General features: G+C 37.0%; 1 protein-coding gene across 11 annotated transcripts; it reads left to right on the forward strand.

Annotated features, from left to right (window-relative positions):
• Positions 1-1966: 1966 nt before the first annotated feature.
• Positions 1967-18670, forward strand: LOC127793275 (uncharacterized). Of its 11 annotated transcripts, XM_052324128.1 has the most exons (7): positions 1984-2107; positions 2323-2502; positions 11396-11524; positions 11609-11672; positions 16719-16845; positions 17340-17505; positions 17666-18670. In XM_052324128.1, the coding sequence occupies exons 5-7, from the start codon at positions 16736-16738 to the stop codon at positions 18512-18514; spliced, it is 1125 nt and encodes a 374-aa protein (XP_052180088.1). In that variant the 5' UTR covers positions 1984-2107; positions 2323-2502; positions 11396-11524; positions 11609-11672; positions 16719-16735; the 3' UTR covers positions 18515-18670. The 11 variants fall into 11 exon arrangements, with proteins under 11 accessions (XP_052180092.1, XP_052180097.1, XP_052180087.1 ...); XM_052324127.1 differs by lacking the exon at positions 2323-2502 and having other exon boundaries at positions 1975-2107; positions 11376-11524; XM_052324133.1 differs by lacking the exon at positions 2323-2502 and having other exon boundaries at positions 1975-2107; positions 16719-17142.

Here is an 18670-nt window from a genome sequence, read left to right on the forward strand (position 1 = left end):
AGCAACAAGCTGTCCCTTGCCTTGCATAATGCCCATATTGTTCCAAAGGCTCCCGGAAATGGTTGAAACTTGTGGTGTGCTGCTAGTAAAGCACATATTGTTGACTTATTTAATTTCCTGCATTTTCAGCCCTCGCTGGTTGGGAATATCTCAAAAGGGGTGACCCTACAGAAGGCTTTCGACTTTGAGAGGGTTATGGAGAGGTTATTTTTGTATATAACTTCACTCTTACTTTATAAAAAGACTATTTTTAAAAATTGAACTTGTGATTGAAGGAGTAAAGTTTACGGTTATTACTAAGACTTCTTTTAAAAGAATTTCAATAACTTAATTAGCACAGTGCAACTCAAAAAAGAAGCTCATAGTGATCATAGCTACTTATAGGCTGTGCACACTATTACTCATTTAGCCTATTTAGAGTTGGTTGATAATGCGAGGATGAGCTTGTATTTGTTTTGAGTATATGCTAATTTAACTAAATGCTCTTTCTACTGTTGTTTGGCCAAGTGTTGGTTCAAGGTTAGCATCACTCCTTTGTTTCAAGGCTTTGGTTGAGTAGGTTAGGTCTAGTTTCTATCTACTCCTTAGTCACCTACCCTCATGCAAGTTTGTACTCTTTAAAATTCTTTGATGTATATCTATGATACCATCTTTAAGTTCGAATGTGTTTTGGGACTTTCTTCTATGATAATAATATTACTTTCATTCTTAGTAGTTATTTATTCTTGTTTCACAGATTAATTTTAAGTCTAAATCTTATTAAAATTCATATAATCAGTTTGAAGTAGAAATTTTTTTTTCGTTACTCAACCTAAGGGAGGGTGTGAGACCCACACTCTTGGCAAACCCGTGTCGAGCAACATAAAATTTGTTCGACACGAACAACATAATAATTTTTTTGAAGTTGGATCATTTTCTTTGTGAATTATTATGACACATTAACTAATTTGAAGAACAGTTAGATGAAACAAAACTAAGTTCAATGAGTATATGCATCTCATACTTCCCACCTAATTTGAAAAATAGTTGAGTGGAACAAAATTAGATTCAATGAATATATGCATCCCATACTTCCCACCCCCAAGTGTGCTGCGGATCGTATATGTTGTAGCCTTTGTGGCTATGCAAATTTTTATGTACCAAGAAAGCTAAATTGGGTATTGCTATGGCATAGCTGGTGTTTTGAATTTGAGGGTATACTCGTATATTCTCCCTTTCGATGGTTTACAGCAAAGCTTGCTTTCTTGTCCTAAAAGGTAAATCGCTCACCTTAAGCGCTCCTACACCCGGTCCGATAGAATATGAGGGAGTTAATCATTGTGATTCAGTCGGGTACAGTGACTAGATTAGTGCTCATTGCGCACAAAGAATCCCCTCATTTTGAGAGATTGCTCCCACACTGCCGCTGGCGAGACTCGATCATTGGTCCTTGTCCCAAACTTCACCTTGGAGGCACTTTGTAGTTTGTACCCCCAACTGTGACCAGCTGATCTGTCCATGTGGGCAAAAAAAACTTGCTTTCTTACAAGGACTGTCGGATGTAATTTGCCCTAATAAAGGAAAATTATATGATTGGTGTTATAAAAATTATGGGAATGGTCCCATTTGAATCAAATTCTTTTTTTAGTTTTCATTTTCATAATTTTGACAATGAAAATAAAAAATATTGTTTGGTTACCCTTTTTTTTATTTTTAAATTTGTTGAGAATTTTATTTATATTATTTTGAGTTGAATACATGTTTAATTTCGTATCCTTTCAAATATATTTGACTCGAATTTATTAAGAATTTTATTTGATCTAACAATTTATTGAAAATATCAAATGCATATTTGAGCCAAAATTTATTGAGAATTTTATTTATAATATTTATAACTACTGTAAATACATATTTGATGTGTAATTTTAATTAAATTCATAAATTTGCGTAATTATTTAATTACATCATAAGAGCATAAAATGCAGAAAAAAAACTAAAGAACGAAAATTCCAAATCCCCCAATTGAGAGCTCCAAGCATGAAGCGGACCACCAAATCTAATCATCTAAACCCTCTGCTATGGCCGTCCGTCGGCGGGGTCATTGGCCGGAATATTCCACTCCGTACAAGTAAGCAAACTCGTTTGGTTTTCGTCTTATTCTGTATCAAATTCTTTCGCTTTGGAACCCTTTGCATGCACTATTTTGGCGTTCTTCTACGGTGGGTTTAAAGTTCGTTCTTTGGCGTGTGATGTTATTTTGGCTCATATTGCGTTAAAGAAATTCCCTGTTTGTGGTTTTTTTCCTTATTGGCAATCTGCGTGACCGAGCAGTATGTTGGGCAGGAATTTTGTGATGCGCGCCGCTTGTTTGATGTCGGGATCAATATGAATTTCAACTTGAATGTGTAGTTCCTGTCTATCCAAGTCAATCTCGTGCATGGCCTTTGAAAGTTTTGATTGACTGTAGTTCGTATGGTGCTTGTGTCCTTTCATGACAGTACCGATGCGTTATTCGGGACCAAAGTATGTAGGTTTGTTGGGGGAGTTCAAATATCATATTTTTGGTTCATGATTGCGTTGGAAATGCCACCAAGCCTATTTAGACCGTTAAATTTGTTGATAAGCTAAAGATTCAACGAATTACGTTAGTAACATGTCAGGAACCTAGGTTTAACCTAGGGTTTTAAGAGGAAATTGAAAGAAACCGAGGGAAAGAGAATGGAAAGGGTGGGAGAAATCAGAAGAACAGAAGAAGAATTCAGAAAGAACAGGGAAAGAGAGAGAGATTAGGGGGAAATCAGGGAGGAAATCGAGAGAGAATTGATGAGAGAGAAGTCTGGACATCTGATTATCATTCAACTATGACTATTCTATAACTGATCTAGCCTATTTTTAGGCTTTTCTATCATTTCAGTTACAATACAACTGAAAGTTACAAACTGCTACAGCAGCAAAGTACAACTAAAAAGAAACACATCTAATATACATTTACTAATATACCCTTGGGGTCATGACATAACATTGGTTGAATGTCATTGTTAGAGAAAACTATTATACGTGCTTCATTGTCTCTGATATTCAGCAGTGAGTTCAGCTGATTAATAGTCACCCTCAGTAAATATTCGACTACACTAAATTGCTTGAAATCTTTCTCATGAAAGCACTTAATTAAAATCCATGATAAGAAAGAAAAATCATAGTTGGTTGCTAATCCTTACCCATACAAATTTTCTCTCTATTACAAAATCATGTTTTAGGTACTTGATGAGATGGCTGCAATTTTCTGATTTTGCTTGAGAAATTTCTATGAATTAGTTTTTAGGACTTGTTAGTGAGATAAAAGACGTAGGTTTTTTCATATGAATAAAATTAGAGACAATATCTTGACAGTATGGGGTCTTGGTGGGTTAGGCAGCGGTATGTGAATTCTAGGCCTCCAAACATATCTATGGATACCTTTGTACCTGCATCTCTCAATAATGAAAAAAAAATAATAATAAAACAAAAACCAAACAGAACAAAAGTTATAAATAATTATTCTTCAAGCAAAACTTATGTCAGATCCTTGATCCGACAGAGAGAATTCTCTTTGATCCGAGAGAGAATTCGTGGGAATGTGAGAGGGAATGTAGAATTAGAGGGTTGAGGGAGAGAAATCAGAAAGAGAGAGAGAATGAGAGAATTAGGAGGGAAAATTATGATTCCAATTATCAAATCATAGCCTTCACAATGAGTTGGGCCGATCTCTTATACGGCCTCAACTTGGGATTGGCGTCAAAACGGTTGCCAAGTCCCTTCTAGAATCAGTACAAGTTGCCTAACGGTCTACATACAACTTGCATTGCTGGAACCTTCTACCAGCAAGCTAAATCCCTCCAAAATTACAATTATAGCTATGGATAGCAGCAATTAGTAACAAAGTAAAAGATAGCAACAACGTAAAAGAGGTCACAGCCTAGGTACGTGACAGCTTAGAACTTTGTACATCCTTAAAAAGATGCATTATTCTTTTCCCTGGACTAGCATAATAACATTATCCTAGGGGAAGCTACACCTAATGCATCGTGATTGTCTATCTTGGACAACCATACCACTAGGAGTGAAAGATTGTATGACAAAACAAGCCATCACCTTGTTAACATTGATACTAATTAAATGATTTTCCAAATTTCTTTAGTCGAAATGCAATATAAATGGAGAAGTTTTACATTTTCCCACTTTTCTCAAACATACGAGACCTATATATTAAGAATTTTTATCTCTTCCTTTGTTTGTTGTGAGGGTGGTGTCTTCTTATGTAGTCCAAGGAAAAGAGATGGCCTCTTCTAATAAACTTTCAAAAGAAAGATAACCTCTTGACCTTCTCCCACAAGTTTGATTTTGAAAGCTGTTTCCTGTGGCTCAATAGTTCCATCCCTATTTTAAAGAGTAGTGAGAAGAGGGCCCCCCTATTGCAAGATCTTGCAGCTAAAAGAAATACAATGCAGAATCCACCAATACCACCTTCCCCTTAGATTTAATTTATCTACTAATGGAGTGAAAAATTCTACTCCGCCTATCTATTGAGTGATTTTCTTAATAATTCTACCGTTAGAGGTATTGCTTAAATCACTCTTATCACAGCTAGTCCTAAATCTAGATAAAAGAGGAAAATTGTGTTCGAGAGCTGACAGTCTAACATAAAAATTGTTGGTTCTTTCATTATGAATTCTAGACAAAATATCATTTCATTAGGGCTTAATTGTCTTAGTGATGTGCTGTATTGCCTGAGTGTAATTAAAATATCTACAGCAATACATAGTTGTAGTGTTAAATTTGCAAGAGTTCTTGTATTTTTATAGATAAATGTTAGTAAAGAAGTTTGTATTTGACCAGAAGCTGAGGATTGGAATATGGAACATTAGAACTTTGGCATGAAAATATATGGAAGTGGTGGATGCGATAATCAAGAGAAGAAGCAATATTATTTGCCATCAAGAGACAATATGGGTTGGTGAGAAGGCTAAAATGTTGGCTGAGTCAGGATATAGATTTTGGTACACCTAGGGAAGGAATAAGACATTAAGGATGAGGTAGGATGAGGTACCAGATGTAAAAAGACTGGAAGATAGCTAAGAGGAGATTTTGAATAATTTTTATAAAAATTATCCATATATTTTTGCAATATAAATTGTTAATTTGTTTAAGTCCATAACATATATTAAGTCTATTCTGTTATGTATTTTATTTTTCATTACTTAGATCTAAGTTATAATATTTATTTATTTATTCTATTAATTATTTTAAAACTTGGTTTAACCCTAGTCTGGTTGGCCATTGACCCTTTTCCTTTTTTTGGTTTGATACCCTAGTCCAATTTTCAAAACATTGCTATCCACCTGTATAACCATATATATGACTTGGGATTGGGACATCATTGGCTTACTTATATAAACTTAGGAGTCTTACATTGTTGGCTTACTTTTAAACTATGTTGCACGGAAACGGGAAACGTTTCCGATAGGAAACGGAAACGTGGAAACGGACATTTTTCTATAAAAATAGGCATAAATAGGGTCCAAAACGGGAATAGGAAACATTTCGGAAACGTTTCCGAAACGGGGAAACGGCTCCTATGAGGTGTTTCCGTGCAACATAGCTTTTAAACAATCTTGATGTTGGAAGAACTTCTTACCTAAGAGTAATTTAGAAGCAACTATGTATTAAATGCTGGCAGTGGCCAATGTTAAGGTCCAATGATACTCTCACCATTAAATCATGTTAGTTCAGCGAATACAATTCATTTTTGACGATAGTGCTTGTTTGAGCTTAGGGTTATCAGAGGAGGGAAGGAGCTAAATGTAAGATTTGGGTTTATATGCTATGTTTTCAATTGAAGTGATAATATGTTGGAACAAATATAAGGGAAAAGTCTCCTTATGAGGGATCTTTCTATAGTTTTTTATATGTATAGATATGTTAGTACATACATTTTCTATTTGGACATCACTAGAAGCAATTTCCTAGTTGAGTTCAATTAATTTATTTGGGTTGTCCTAATGGCTTAGGTTACATTTTGCTAGAAAAAGTGCCCCGGTTCAATTTCCTCTAAACTCCCTACAAAACCAATATTTATATGACTTCCTCACATAGAAGCCAATGCTGCTTTAATAATAACTATTTTCATGTTTAGTTGCTTGATTTGTTAGTTAAAACTCTTATTTCCAATCTTCAGTGAAAGTAGTTGATTGAGGATGTTGGAAGCAACCTCTAAAGGAATATAAGAAGCATAGTAAAATTGGTTCTAAGGCCCAAATATTGATTTGGGATGTTTTGGATGAAGAAAAGTCCTCCTAGAAGCTCTGTTGGGCTTAATTTTGATATTTAATACATCAAGGGTAATTTTTTCATTCTATAAATGTTTCCTAGGGTTTATTGGTAACTCTAATTATGTGTTATGATTTTATGTTTCACTTATCATCTTTTCTAGTCTTGTTATTAATAGTTTTAGTTTTTGGTTAGTTTCCTAATATGAAAAGGATTTCCTAATCTTAGTAGGAATAGGATTACTAAAAATCTTTTATAATCATTGTGATCTCTCCCTTTTAATTTGTGAATAGGAACAAGTAGGGCAACTTCTCTAAGCATGGGTGCTTTCATTGAATTTGGGCAATGCAATTCTAACCCTAGGTGTGGTGACTATGGAACCCTAGGTGTGATGCCTATAACCTATCTCTCCTTCTCTCTAGTCTTTGAATTTCATATTCATATTTTCACAAGCCTACTTTCAGGCCTGTTTTCGGGCCCAAATTTCATCGTTCCAGCCATATTTTATGTCTAAAATGTCCACCAACCCCCTGCATCTCAAAATCCTAGCTATTTCAACAATTTTCCATAGATTATATCCCTAAATAAGCCTCCAATCAGTTGGTATTTGCAGAATTCCAGATATGCCCTACATCAGTAGTATTGTGGGCTACTTAACTGTATTACTTTAGCTGACTATCTGACATAGCTGAAACTAGCTTTAGCTATAGGGAAGATTGGTGAAAATTGCAGCTGCTTTTCATTTCATAATCGTAAAAGTTATGATAAAATAACCAATTTACACCCCTAATGGTGAATCTAGAAAAAATGGTGTTATATCTAAGGTTGCTGGAACTAATTTTTTGGACAGAAATTCTACCACACTTACTCTCACACACTCACGGATTTGATCTAAGGAACAGATTTAATAGAATCAACAGAAAATAAAACTGAAAACAGAATTAAACCAAACAAGAAACACAAACCACATATCCACAAGAACATCAAAATTATCCTGGTTCATGCCATGTGAATGACACTACATCCAGCCTCTATGATCCTCCTGAGAGCAGTCTTTATTTCCAGAAATCGATCAATACAGTAACGGCCCTTCTCTCCCTTCTATTCCCGAGCGCCCCAATTGTTTTCCCCTAAGATTACAAAGCTAACAGCCCTAGCCTTTCTCTTGGAAACAATCAAGACACTCGTTACAAACAGAAAAATGAGAACTCTCTCTCCATTTGCTATCCCTTGCCCTCTATTTATAATAGTGGGTGGATATCCCAATGAATATTATTAAATATTTACAGTTTAACCCCCAAACTATAACTAATTACAGTTTGGGTTACAACTATCTAAAATCTTCAAAAGGAACTCTAGCGAACTGCCATCATTCACTGCTACTGCCATCATCTTCTTCTTATACCATATACTCGAGACAACCTTTAACAATTCTCCACCATTGTCTTGAGTATACTTCAACCTTCATCCATCAAGCCTTGGCCTTTTAATAGATGAAATGAACCTGCTCTCATAGGTTCTTCATGCTGCACTTGATCACTCAAACACAAAACAAACATCAAAAAAAACAAATCAATGCTGTAAGACATAACAATGGACCACCTTTGGATAAAATTCCAGTTGCAATAACTAAACCTGCAACTCTCATTAGATATTATCCTCCTCAAGGGATTTTCCTAATTGATACATTCTAACACCAATATGATTGGTTTCTCCATAGTGTCTAAGTACACTCCACCATAAACCAAATCCATACTCAATGATACTCATTAATCCAAAAGTGTCCAAACTTTTTACACAGCATCACAACACAGTGAACCTCATCCGAATTGGCCTTTCCACTGCTAGACTTTATTCCTAGCTCCCCAAAACCGGCCTTTTAGGCTTTACCACTGATCTTCCTCTAATATTTGCTTCAAACAAACAGGACTGCTCATCTCTACCTACCAGTCTACTAAGATATGCTTACAATTAGGGTAACCTAGGCTGCCTTAAGCTGTCCAAACCCTATTCCAATCTCTATGCCTTAGTATTTCCCAGCTTATCCTTCCTCCCACACTCTCAAACACTGATCTAAACACTCAGCTACACCTTGAGAGTTTTATTTTGGAGAAAATACCAATAAAGCTGCCCATCAATATACTAAGCATACCATTGGAATATTCACAGCTTCCCTATGCACTCAATTTTAACCCTGTTGGACTCTTCCTATCTTATATCTTACCTAAGGAACTACTATCATATCTCATACCTAGAGAGACCTTCTAAGCAACCAATCCTTGCTTACCTTTCCCTCTAGCCTCTTTTTCCTTGGCTATACTATAAGATCACTTTTCTCTTAGTTTCCACATGGATAATGGCTGTTAGTGATACCTATTTGATCCAAATTAAGCCTTCATGTGCTGCTTTAATCAATGGCCATTTGTCTAGCATTTTTCCTAGACTTTTCCCCATTTCCAGCACCTTCCTTAATTCTCAAATAGACACTTCACAGCACTCCACCCCTTTAACCCAAGGGATCTTTCATCTAAGTCCAACATTCTCCCCAAATTTACATGGCTCCATGCCATTCATTTGGACAAGAGTGCATCACCTCTTCTTATACAAGAGGTTCTATTTACCAGCCTGCTCCTTAGCACTCAAACCTGAGCCTAAGCATCCTTCAAACCCAACATTCCATACCTCACTGGTAGATTACTTGTGGTTCTATCTTTTACCCATCCTAGGCAACACTAGACCTTCTATTCCCTTGCTCATTACCTACAAGATGATTCTCCTTCCCTTTCATTGCTTAATCCAGATTTTGATCAACCATGGGCTTCACCACACTCTTGCACACACCCTTTTCCCCTCACTGTTCACAAGGACCCTCACTGCAAGAGCCAAAACTATACTAGCTTCCTCCCTCTCACAATCTAGCCCAAGCTTACACAATGAATATGACCAAATTTTTTTTCCAGATTTCTCTATTGCTATACCCTGGTTCATAGGTTAGTTTAGGACATTCCCAAAGGTGTCTCCTTGCTGTTTTCTTTACACAGCATCCCAGATTTCACCCATTGCCCTTAGCATCAGCTAATTTCATGTCCTATTGGTAGAATTTTCCTACATAGGTAAGAACCCTAGCTTTTGAAGACCTAGGCATACCTATTCCACAACTCTCCTCCACCTAAACTTTCATACCAGAAGCAATTTCCAGCAAGCTCATACTTATTCCAGCAAGCTCATATATGCTTGGGAATTCCTTAGGGACATACCATCTCCACTAGGTTCACCTCAACTAGCTCCACCATGAGACAAGGCCTAGATAGGTTCCCAAAACATCCTAGAAACTGATTTCTAATGGGATTTACTGATTTTGGAGACTTCTACATCTGGAGATCTAGACAAAGCTACATGGTTTCTATTCCTATACACCTGCAAATTTTCCCCTCCCCTAATATCCCTAGCCTTAGATACCTTTTCTAGTCCTTGCTCACCATTGTGAGCCATCCTCAACAAATGACACAGCCTAACCTTATCATAGGCTATCCTTTAGAGGCTGCAGCTTATCCACAGAACCTGCAAGCATGCACCACATAACCTCTATTCTTGAGGGTTGCTTCCATCTCTCTAAGAGATCCTAGTAACTCTTAGGACTGCAATTCTCACTATCTAATTATTCATAAGGACATTAGGCTTTCTATAACAACAGGGATATATTTTACAGCTTCTTAATAATCTGGAATAGCTCCACCATGCATCCTATTCTCCCATCTCCAACTCCCTTAACCTTACTTTGATGCCTAGACAAACCATTCCCCCCTCCACCATGACTCTATGGGTAAATACCCTTTTCCTATAAGAATTACACCCTAGCCCTAGGACCTATGCTATTTTTACTGCATACCTAGAAAGACTATAGGACATTCGCACTTTCATAGCCAAAACCATGCGTGGTGTTTGAACATTCGGGGCTGGTTCTTTCTTGGGATTCTTTCTTCCTATTTGGGCAATTCTTCTTCATATGCCCTTCTTCATGGCAATGAAAGAATTTAATCACTTTCTTGTTGATTTCTTTTCTCTTATCACAGATTTCCTTTTGTCTGTTCATTCGTAAGGGATTTTGGTGGTTTTTCCTCACTGCCTAAGGCCTCTTCCAGCCCTAGATTTCCTAGTAAAGCCCTCATCTTCATCTTCCAAAGGCTGAAATCATTCTGGCCATCAAACTTCTCTATGTCATACCTAGTTGCAGCCATTATTTGACACTATTCTATGACCGAGAATCAAAACAGAAGAAATCTTGATGAATCTTGATACTAGAAATAGGCTCTGATACCAATTTGTTATATCTAGGGTTGCTGAAACTAATTTCTTGGACAGAAATTCTACCACACTTACTCTCACACACTCACAGATTTGATCTAAGGAACATATTTAATAGAATCAACAGAAAATAAAATCGAAAACAGAATTAAACCAAACAAGAAACACAAACCACACATCCACAAGAATATCAAGATTATCCTAGTTCATGCCATGTGAATGGCACTACATCCAGCCTCTAAGATCCTCCCGAGAGCAATCTTTATTTCCAGAAATTGATCAATACAGTAACCGCCCTTCTATTCCCGAGCGCCCCAATTGTTTTCCCCCAAGATTACAAAGCTAACAGCCCTAGCCTTTATCTCAGAAACAATCAAGACACTCATTGCAAACAGAAAAATGAGAACTCTCTCTCCATTTGCTACCCCTTGCCCTCTATTTATAATAGTGGGTGGATATCCCAATGAATATTATTAGATATTTACAGTTTAACCTCCAAACTATAACTAATTACAATTTGGGTTACAACTATCTAAAATCTTCAAAAGGAACTCTAGCAAACTGCCATCATTCACTGCTACTGCCATCATCTTCTTCTTATACCATATGCTCGAGACAACCTTTAACAAATGGTTATGAATCTAGTTACAGTATCATGTCTTTTAGCTACATTCTTTTCCCAATTATAGGTTAACTATCAGTGTAGCCCATGTTATATTTTTGTGTTGAATTAGTTTGATACCTATTTTGACCGGACCCCTTTTAACTTTTTTTTGGATGATAAGTTGGCTTGCTAAATGTGAAGGAATTGGCTGGGCTTTGTGGCCCAAAAGTATCCATATAAAGGCAAATTTGGGCTCAGGGCATTTGATGAATGGGTTACCCTCGCAAAGTGATGCGGTAAACTAACATATGCTAACCAAACATGTGTCCGGTAAGTTACGCACATATGTCAATCTAGAGAGTATAAATATCACACCTCTATCCCCAAAACCCTAAATTTCTCTCTCTTGGACAGGTTTGAGGCTGCTGCCATCCCCACTCCCTCCTGCACAGGCAAATAGTTGTCAGTTTGTTCATCAGTAAGTGCAACATATCTCGACTCATCACTGTGGTTAGATCAAACATTTTCTTGAGAAATTTTTCTTAGTTATTTTTTTCCTGACTAATTGAGTTGATTTTGTAATAATACTCTGTTATACTTCAATGACTAGCTGTATACTTGGATCTGAATTTTAATTTTCTGTTTCAGTAAAAATTAACACAATCTGATCATACCATAAAGTAAAACTTCTAAGTTTTCTAATCAATGGACCATCCTGGAGTTCTTGTATGTGTATGTGCGTTTTGCAGTTATATATGAAAAAGCACAAATATGTCCCTTTGGATGATTGAAAATAGCAAAAATTAAGGTTTTGTGGTTCTTTCTGGAGTTCTGTTTAATATTGTGTGCAGTGTAGGGAAGATCAGAGATTGGATGTGGCTTGACACATTATGATGGATTAGTTTTGTGTTCTGAGTGCAAAACCAGGAAAGCAGCTAACCCATGTGTTTCAGAGGCATCCTAAAACTGAGAAGGACTAGTTTCCTTATTTAGTTGATTTGCTGTTATTTGGTTACTTCCTAAAACAGGATTAGTTAGTTTCCTATTAGTTGACTCTTCTTATTTGGTTATTTCCTAAATCTAAATAGGGCTAGTTAGATTCCTATTTAGTTGATTCTTCCTTATTTGGTTTATTTCCTTCATAAGTTCGAACTTCCTAATTAGTTGTGAGGGTTATTATAAATACCCTCTAGCTTGTTAAAGTTTTGGTAAGCAATAAGAATTGTTTTCCAGCACTTTGTGCAAGAGATCATGGGGTTCTCTCTAACAAGCTCTAAGTTTCACCATACGTAGGAAGGGGAGAAAAACAAACAAGGCATCTCCTGCTTGCAAGGAAATTGCTACTGCCCTTATTAATTGCCCTTGGGCTCAATCCCTTAACATCTTGAAATTTATCATGCTAGCATAAATTGTTTATATTCAAGATAGCAAAAATACAAGCAGCGGCATGGGCACAAAATGGTGTAGACACACCAAAATGTAAGTTTTTGAATATGTAGGTCGCACATGGTAAGGGCAAGGACATGAACATGTATTTTTAACAAGCACAAATGACATATTTATTCTATTCAAAGATAATGAAGGAAAGCAAGATAATATAAAAACCATGTAGATTAAAAGTCAGGGTGTTCGTGTAACTTTTTTAGTATGAGGGTGTTTATTATTTGAAAGGGAGTGTTAGTATATAGTTGCATATAATTGTATCAATGTGAGGGTGTTTAGGTAAATTCATGTAGGGTTGCAATCTAATTGAGCTGAGTCGAGTTTCGTTGAACTCAAGCTCAACTCGCGAGCTAGTTTCTAGACTTGAGCTCGACATGAGCTCGAGCACCTGCTGGTGAGCTCGAGCTCAAGGTCGAGCTCTCCAGTAGGCTCAGGCTCACCAGAACTTGTTATTTTTTTTAAACCTAATTTGCTATTTTATTTTATTATATATACATATATTACATTATGTTAAATGATTAAATTAATATAAAATAATTTTAAACATATTCAATTTAATTATATTATTATAATAATTTAAAGTTTGATAACTTTATGTTAAATAATATATTTATAAAATTATAAATAAATGTATTAACGTAATTATAAACAAGGTTGTTCACAAGCTATTCGTGAACTTCTAATCGAGCATGTTTACAAGCCATTAATTGAGCCTATAATCTTTCATATTCACGAGCTTTAATAAGCCAAATTTTACTGAGCTGAAGGTTGGCTCGTTTACAAATCAAGTTTCAAAGTTAGGCTTAAACTCGGTTCATTTATCTTAACGAAAGAACTCGAACGAGCTTTTATTGAGCTGAACACCAAGTCGCTCACGAACGACTCAACTCATTTGTGACCCTAAATTCATGTACTCATATGCATTCTTATATACTTAGGTAGTGTTTGTTAACTAAGATATAAATAAAAAAATGTGAGATATGGAAAACATCCAAGACAAAAGTGTTTTTTATTGTGTTTGTTAAATTTTTTGGAAAGAAGTCATATGACTTCTTATCTTGAATTTTCAAAATAAATTTATCGCTTCCCCCCCTTCGGATAAGTTATCTCGAACTTTACAGGTAAATTATCTTGATAGATTCTTATCTTATTCATTTTAACAAATACTATCTTAATAGCATATAATCAGATTGACTAATACCTTTCTACAAACTGAAAGGTTGATTGTGGGCTAACAGAGGTTTGGAAGATCGACTCCAAGTGCAAAAAGTTATTGAAGCCAAAGAAGCTCAGTTGTGAAGGAAAACAGTTGATTGAGTGTTTGAATGTGACCTGAGAGATTTGCTGGTTTTTTTTTTTTTTTTTTTTGGGGGGGGGGGGGGGGGGGGGGGTTTCAGTTGTGGGTTGAATGTTGGCAAAAGATTGCACCTATCAATACTAACCAAGAAACAGTCAAACTATAGGTGTCAGTTGTCAACTACCGTGAGGGAAAATGCATAGACCTGACAAGATACCAACAACAGACCCAAGTCCTTACATTCACCCTATTTGGGGATTTCCTTCTAGATACCAGAAATTGCCTGGAAAAATGCCTTTTTGAGCGATGTGCTTTAGGTCGACCACAGGCCATGAGCAACCCCACCCACACAACACCCTGCAATTTTGACAATGAAGTTAAGGTGGTGATATCGAGGTAAGGACAGGGTGCCATGAGTGCATCCTCCATGCTTGAGTAGATCACCTCCTTTTTAGTACACCTTTGTCCAACTTGTGTTCTTAGAGTCATCCATGACAAGTCTTTTGAGAATGAGTTGTTCCCTCAATCTCTTTATCCGGGGTTGATTCAAGACCACATCTATGCTACATTGGATCTCCCTACCAAAGCATATTATATGTCTTGTATTTGCAAAGCCTTTTCCTAGCAAGGCTAATGCATGGCCTACTACTCCCTTTAAAGAACCCTCAGGAATTGTGGATATCAAGATCATCATCATCACAATCCTTAATCCCACTAGGTGTGATTGGCTACATGAATTTTAGCTCTTCAGTTATCTATTTTCATGTCCATATGGCTATATTTTCTGGAAGGCCATTATATCTCATGTCATTTCTTATGGTGTAGTTCTCTTTGGTCTCTCTTTACCTCTTTTGCTATCAGATTCTTCCATTTCGTCTACTTGACTCACAAGTGCATTTATGGTCTCACATGTCTAAATTATTATATTCACTTCTCATGCATTTATCCTCAATAGGCACTACTCCAACTTTATTATGGATAATCTTGTTTTTAAGTCTGTTTTTTCTTGCATGGCTGCACCCTGAGAGACTTCTAGATGATAGGGTAAAATTCAGGGAAATTGGTTTTCCCTGTCTTGAGGGACTTGCACCTTGACCAATCAATGAGATATGCCATCTGAAGGCGATACAGAGCTTTAAACAAGATCTGTACCCTTAAGTGGATCACTCACCTACCACCAGCTGTATTTAGATAAGTAGAACTATCTTGAGAGAACCTTCCACTGGTACATTCCCCAAAAGAATTCAATTCTCTTTTAGCTGAGTCAAATGAGGAGCAACCTGTCCATGATAAGCTCAAAACAGGATTCCTTCTCTTTTCCTCACTATGGCCAAGAGCTCTCCACTGCTTCTCTCCTCTTTAAATCAATTGAACTGTCTCCCTTCCCAATTTTTGGCAATTTGATGACTGATTGTTGCCTATCATTGCACCCGAGGACTTTGCTAGCCTCCTCTTACTACCATTTGGCCATATTTATTTATTTTGGTTGAGCCTTCATAATTACTTTGCCCTATCCAATTTCTGCTTGCTGCATCCTCTCACTGCCTCTGTAGGGTCCAACCTAAGGGGTTTATCTGAACACTGTTAGTCAAACTCCCCTTGCGACCATCTTCGCGTGCTTCTGATTCCATACTCTCAACCCTTGCTACATTTGAGCTGGTCTATGTCAGCTTTTCAAGAATCTAGATAGTGCAACAGCTTTTTCAGTTTTTACCTACTCAGATAACCATCTATGTTATGTCTTTTCGACTTGATTGTCTGGGGATTTGTATGCTCTCACTTACGTAATTGGAAACTAGATGTAGATGAAGTATTGCAACTTGTTTACTTATCAAAAACAAAAAGAAAAGAACAAAGTCTTTGTCATTTGTTACCAACACATCTAGCCAATTGAACTAACTTTTCCAAGTCTGTGCATTCTCGTTTATTTGAATATCAAGAGGCAGTTGCCTCTTGTGAAGTCTAGCTGTCCCTTGCATAATACCTTTATTATTGTGAAGTCTCCTATAAATGCTTGAAACTTTTGGGGTGATGCTTGTAAAACACATATCATTAACTTATTTAATTTCCTGCATTGTCAGCCTTGACTGGTTGGGAATATTAAAAGGGCACTACCTTGACTGGTTGGGAATATTAAAAGGGCACCCTAGTGCACCAAGCTTCATGCTTTACGAGGATCAGGAGAGAGTCATTTTTGTACATAGCTTACTCTTGCTTTACATAAAGGTTATTTCCACAACTTAAACATGTTTCCTATGACCTTCCAGTCACAAATGAGCAATCTTAATGTTGCTATCAAGGCTTGCCTCCATTGGGAATATATGATGAATTAAAATTTGAGTTGACTTGTATGATTCTTGGGCCCATCACTGCTTTTTAAACAAACATGCTATCTGTAAATTTTCTGCACTCTTTTTTATTTATTATCCTTTTTGTGTGCTTGCTGCTAGCCACAAAGATATTTATTTCATAAGTTATAGTATCTTCATCACTATTATTGCTTCCCTTTTGAACCAATGCTTCTTTTAGCTAAATGTTGCTTTTCCCTTCTATGTAACTACTGTCAAATTGACTCACAGTGATCATGTGAATATTGGAATGGTGTTTGCAAGTAGCTTTCAAATAATATGGGTTGTGTGCAAATCTTTCAACATGCAATATACATTCACATCTGATACGTGTTGCAAATTTGCAACTGCTACTTGATTGCACGTGCACATGTGTGGCTTTGTTATGTGCATGTCTCTGATTTTCTTTCATGACCACTGTGAATTCTTTTGGCAGCTCCATAAGCAATAAAGATGGTGCAGATGATGATTACTGATTTGCAGGATGATCTGCTGAAAATAATTATGCTTTTCTTGGCAGACTCCTCTGAAGGTGCTCTCTATCTGGCAAGGGCAACAATTGCGTACGACTTCTTTCAGAAGAATTTTCATAACTTAATTAGCACGTTGCTATGGAAAAAAAATATAGCACGTTGCAACTCCAAACTAGAGCTCACTTACCCGTGTGACAATTTTTGCTTATTATGCATGCGCACTGATGTGCATGTGGAGTTGGTTTCTAATGGGGGGAAATGAGCTTATATCTGTTTTGAGTTGAGTACATCCACATGTACTATGTTCTTTTTTCTGTGCATGTCAGAGAGGCGCTGTTTGCCTAACTGCTGCTGCTATTTTCTTGTCTGGCCAAATGTTGGTCCGAGGTTGGCATGATTCCTTTGTTTCTAGGCTTTTGTTAAGTAGGTTCTTAAGCCTAGTGTTTATCTGCTTCTTAGTCACCTGCCTTCAGACAAGTTTCTACTCTTCAAAATGATGGTAGCATGAAACCTGTTTTCATTTTAATTATTCAGCTATATTTCCCAGTAAGGGCCTTTTTGTTACGATTACCTTTTCATTTCAGTTGCAAAGGTTTCTTGAAATTCGGAGACGATGAAGATATCCTAAGAGCTGTCAATTTTGATGGCATGGGCCTATTGCATCCCTATGAATTGTACTGCTGCATTAATGGCTTAATAGTGAAATGTGCCGAAGCTGGAAATATTGGTGCTCGGTACATGTTAGCGAAGGTAAGTATAGGACCACTAACTCAATTTTCTAGAAAGTAGTGGGCATTGTTCTTTTGTTCACGTGATGTCTTTAATTGGTCAAATATTTTATTTTATATCTTTTGTTTTTGCTCGAGACATTCAAGATAAACAGGGACATGGTTTTTCTTGCTTTAAGCAGGTAATTATGGTAACAACTTCTCATATGTGGATCAGCTACAAGACAGCAAAAGCGATTAAACGCCATCCGTCCCTTTACTCTTCCATTTATCAAGCAAGTAGCGGCCAACCTCCTGAGAGTTCCTTCTTGGCTCATTTTGTGGCAAACCAAGGAAGTAGTAGCAATGGATCAGGTGTAAGATTAATTCACTCTGAACTTGTGAGGTTGTTCCTGTGCCGTTGCAGCCCCATAGACCTTTTTATTATGCGTCCATATTTAGAGAACTACCTCAAGTTCTTTGTTCGATCTAGAGGGCTTCACTATTTGAAATTCCTCGCCAAAATTAATGCGATGGCTGAAATTTTCCAGGATCTTCTATATAGGTCCAAGATGAGAGAAGTTTGGCCTTTATTTGAAAACACACGGCCCACTTCTCTGTGCTTTGACATGAGGAGGAGGCTATCTCAAAGCTTGTTTAAGCCTGGACGATTTACCTTCGAGAGTGCAGAAGTTAAGATGATTTCACTATCTGCCTCAAAAATTGAAGAGTTAGAGAGGGAATGTGGAGGGGTGACTACACAATTAGTTCCAGGCATGCAGAGATGTATCCACATCCCAGTTTTAAACATGGTAGAAAGCCTAAACTTGAATCCTGTGGAGCACTGCTTGAGCTATAGGGAACTGCTTGAAAAGGCTGATCCATCATCCTACCTGGACTTGGAAAAGGTGCGGACTAGGTTTGAAGGACTGGGCAACATATTTGAAATGCATCGGCGTAAAGCAATGTCAACCTTCAATCTCATCTTCCCCCAAGACCAAGAGATCTCCATGCTAACAAACCCTATACCTTACATAAGCAGCAATGAATAAAGTTATTGTATATGCTGTTGGTAGTGAACCTATTCTAAGGGAGTTGTGTCAAAGATTGTAGCGCCCCCCCCCCCCCCCCCCCCCCCTTTCTGGTGTGTAACTATGACCTACCTATTAAAGTTTTAATATATGTTTTGGGACTCTTTCCTGCTGTAA

This window comes from Diospyros lotus, unplaced genomic scaffold (genome assembly GCF_014633365.1).
Source record: "Diospyros lotus cultivar Yz01 unplaced genomic scaffold, ASM1463336v1 superscaf1, whole genome shotgun sequence".
NCBI classification, from domain to species: Eukaryota; Viridiplantae; Streptophyta; class Magnoliopsida; order Ericales; family Ebenaceae; genus Diospyros; species Diospyros lotus.